Source organism: Citrus clementina, unplaced genomic scaffold (genome assembly GCF_000493195.1).
Source record: "Citrus clementina cultivar Clemenules unplaced genomic scaffold, Citrus_clementina_v1.0 scaffold_7, whole genome shotgun sequence".
NCBI lineage: Eukaryota > Viridiplantae > Streptophyta > Magnoliopsida > Sapindales > Rutaceae > Citrus > Citrus x clementina.
Window position 1 is genome coordinate 11,745,655 of NW_006262075.1, and position 3,027 is coordinate 11,748,681.

The 3,027-nt window shown below is 36.0% G+C and overlaps 2 protein-coding genes across 2 annotated transcripts in view; both read right to left on the minus strand.

Moving 5' to 3' along the window:
- LOC18036129 overlaps positions 1-320 on the minus strand; it is a 63,594-nt gene extending 63,274 nt beyond the window's left edge. The window contains exon 1 of the mRNA XM_024180206.1: positions 300-320. The gene's annotated coding sequence lies outside the window, so the exon portion shown is untranslated. The remainder of the gene's footprint in view (positions 1-299) is intronic.
- An 890-nt stretch (positions 321-1,210) lies between these two features.
- On the minus strand, positions 1,211-2,152 carry LOC112096909 (protein FAR1-RELATED SEQUENCE 6-like). The gene has a single exon (XM_024181132.1). It carries the CDS (start codon positions 2,150-2,152, stop codon positions 1,211-1,213), a length of 942 nt encoding a protein of 313 aa, XP_024036900.1.
- Positions 2,153-3,027: the final 875 nt, after the last annotated feature.

Here is a 3,027-nt window from a genome sequence, read left to right on the forward strand (position 1 = left end):
GTACAAATTAATAAGTTATGCTCTTTGGAAGCAAACCTAAATTCCAAGAGAAACAGAACTCAAAAAATTTGCAATTATACGCAAAGGAAGTGAAGCACAGCATTCTATCACACAAACGAATTGTATAACAAGAGATCGACATATCGAATCAGAAGAACTCAATTCAAATTTGTCTCAAAAATCAAAATTAGAAGATTTCACATTTCGAGAGGAACAAGCGACAGGTCAGATGCAAAATTTTCAGCCACAACATGCCACAATTAACGGTTTATTTCCATGGATTTAGAGAGCTGACTGACCTTTTGGCTTTTGGAATTGAGAAGATCGCGCGCCAAAATGGAAGAGGGAAAGCGAAAGTGCGGGTTTTAATAGGGTATTGCATTAGCAAATTTAATTAGTTTGCGAGGGTAAAATAGGAAAGAGATATCACTATTAACCTTTTTTTTATAAGAAAAAAGAATAATAAAGAATATTTTATTGTCATTTGCAGCCTTTAATTTTTTTTAAATGCTATTAGAAAAATACGACGACAAAGAAATGCTCTTTTTTTTATTTTTTTCTTGAAGGTAAAATCAATTATTTAGCTCCTTATATGTAATCAAACTCCATTTCTTACTTTAAGTCATATCCAACAGAACAACAAAGTAATTATTTTTTTTTTCATTTATTTTTGCAGAAAATTAATAACTTAAAAATATTGAAAGCTATTGTAAAATTTTTTATTATCAACCTCATAATTTAATTTTTTTGGGGAAGAATTGATTTTTTTTTTTATTTCCAAGAATTTCATTCTCTAGTTTTTCCATTAATATTACTTATCTTCATACCCATCTTAATTAAAATCTGTAGTTTTATTCAAGAGTCATGCTATCCATTCACTCGGACCAAAGGCTTTCCGCAGCAATATTATTATTTAAAGAGTAATGATATAGCCACAGACTCTTGTACAAACTTATTTTGTACAAACTGACGTGGCATTAATTCATTGGTTGAATGAAAATATAAATTAATAAAAACAAATCATGTGGGCCAAGTGATATTTAATTCAACCAATCTTATCATGCCACATCAATTTGTACAAAATAAGTTTGTACAAGAGTTTGTGGCTGTATCATTACTCTTATTTAAATTACAACAAAGGGGAAATCAAATACGTCATACAGAGGCTTAAAGCTCAATCTACAAAATCTAGAGCTCTCAACTACATAAATTACACTTGATGATCCTCTACAAGATGAAGCTTGTTCAATATCTCATCCAAAGCTTGTAAAGTAACCTTGTAACGATCTTGAGATTGCCTGCCTTCCTCGACGACCTGCACCATGCGTTTGTACAAATCATCATACCTGTGCACCGGATTTTTAATATCAACGCCACTGCAGCTGTGATCAAGAACATAAGAGCGTTTAACATCTTTTCTCCATCGAGAAAGAATGTAGTGAGATGGGATCTCCTCCATACCACTCTGGTTTGGAACACAAAGAATGTGTCTGCATAAATATCCTCTGAAATTGAACAACCCACAAACACAAAGCACCTCCAAGTCGGAGGCATTGTACAAAACATCGAAAGCCCTTGAATCTTTCTCGTTGCTACCAACCTCAAATTCTTCCTTCACTATGTATGTTATAGGTCCATCAGCACTGACATGTTTTGTGCTATAGCAAGAGTACATAGCCTCCACCTCCGTCTGAAACTTCCTTAACAGTTCATTTGTGTACACTTTTGAGAGTTGAAATTCATAGTAACATCTTGGTTTCTGGATACAACTTGAATTTCTTGAATCCATATCTGCCAAGGCTTCCAGTTGATAATTCGCCTGCAGTGCTTGATCATATTTGTCTAAGTATTCTTTCAAAGGAGTATTCTTATCAAGATATCCTTCAAAGTATGAAGTAGAAACCTCACTCAGCAGGAATGAAAACACTCCTGATAAAAATGTTTCCTTCAAATAAACAGGAGCCCAACTTTTACGATCCTCATATAAAGTTTGAATCCATCCATGATCCCTTATTCCATGACGTTGAATCGTGTCCTCCCAAGCTGTCTCAAATTCCTCAGGCCTCAGAGAGTGACAAATTGCTCTATGCAATGCAGCACTAATAGCTTCATATTCAAAATATCCTTGGAGATTCTCTGGAATTTTTTGCATGACGCATGACAATGAAAAACAATGATAAGCTCTTGGGAAAACATCGCCGACAGCAGTTTGCAAGATCTACATTGGTCAGTGATGATTGTTTGTGGAGAGCGTCCTAACATACATGTAAGCCACACCCTAAACAACCATGTATATGATTCGATAGTCTCACTGGCAAGTAAACCACAGCCCAACAGCACTGATTGTCCATGATGATTCACCCCAATGAACGAAACCAGCGTTGCATCATATCTTTCTGTCAAGCATGTAGTATCAATTGATTTGAGCTATTAACATCATTTCCAAATACTCCATTGGCATCTACATTACCATTTCCCTCGGCATCAATGATAAGAGTTCGAAACAGTCTAATTTTTTTAACTTCTTCAGCACCATCTAAGCGCAATGTTCTTTTGGTTCCAATACCTATGTGCTTATGAGACTTGTAAAACTTCCCGCTTCTTGGGCTTAACAAGTGGTTATGCTCAAGCTCGACTTCAATGATTCTCCACCTTTTGGTTTCCATCAACCTAAACTTTATCATTGCTGGACAGCCCGTTCTTGTTTCTGGTCTTGGGCGGTTTGCCTCGCTTTTCTTCTTGAAGCCTGCATTACTACAGCTGAGCTTTCCTTTATACTTTTCTCTACTCTTTCGGGACCATGTATTGCTAACTCTAACACCAAAACCCTGCTCCTTGGCATAACAATTATAAAAGTAATATACGTCATCATACGTCTCAAACTCCATTCCAACAGCAGGATTCAATGGATTTTGGATTATCCCAGTTTGTCCAACATATTCAGTCATCGCACAATCTCTACGACCTCAACATCATCAGTGTCATCATCACGTACTGGTTCGGTGTTGAGAGAAACTTCATCCATCT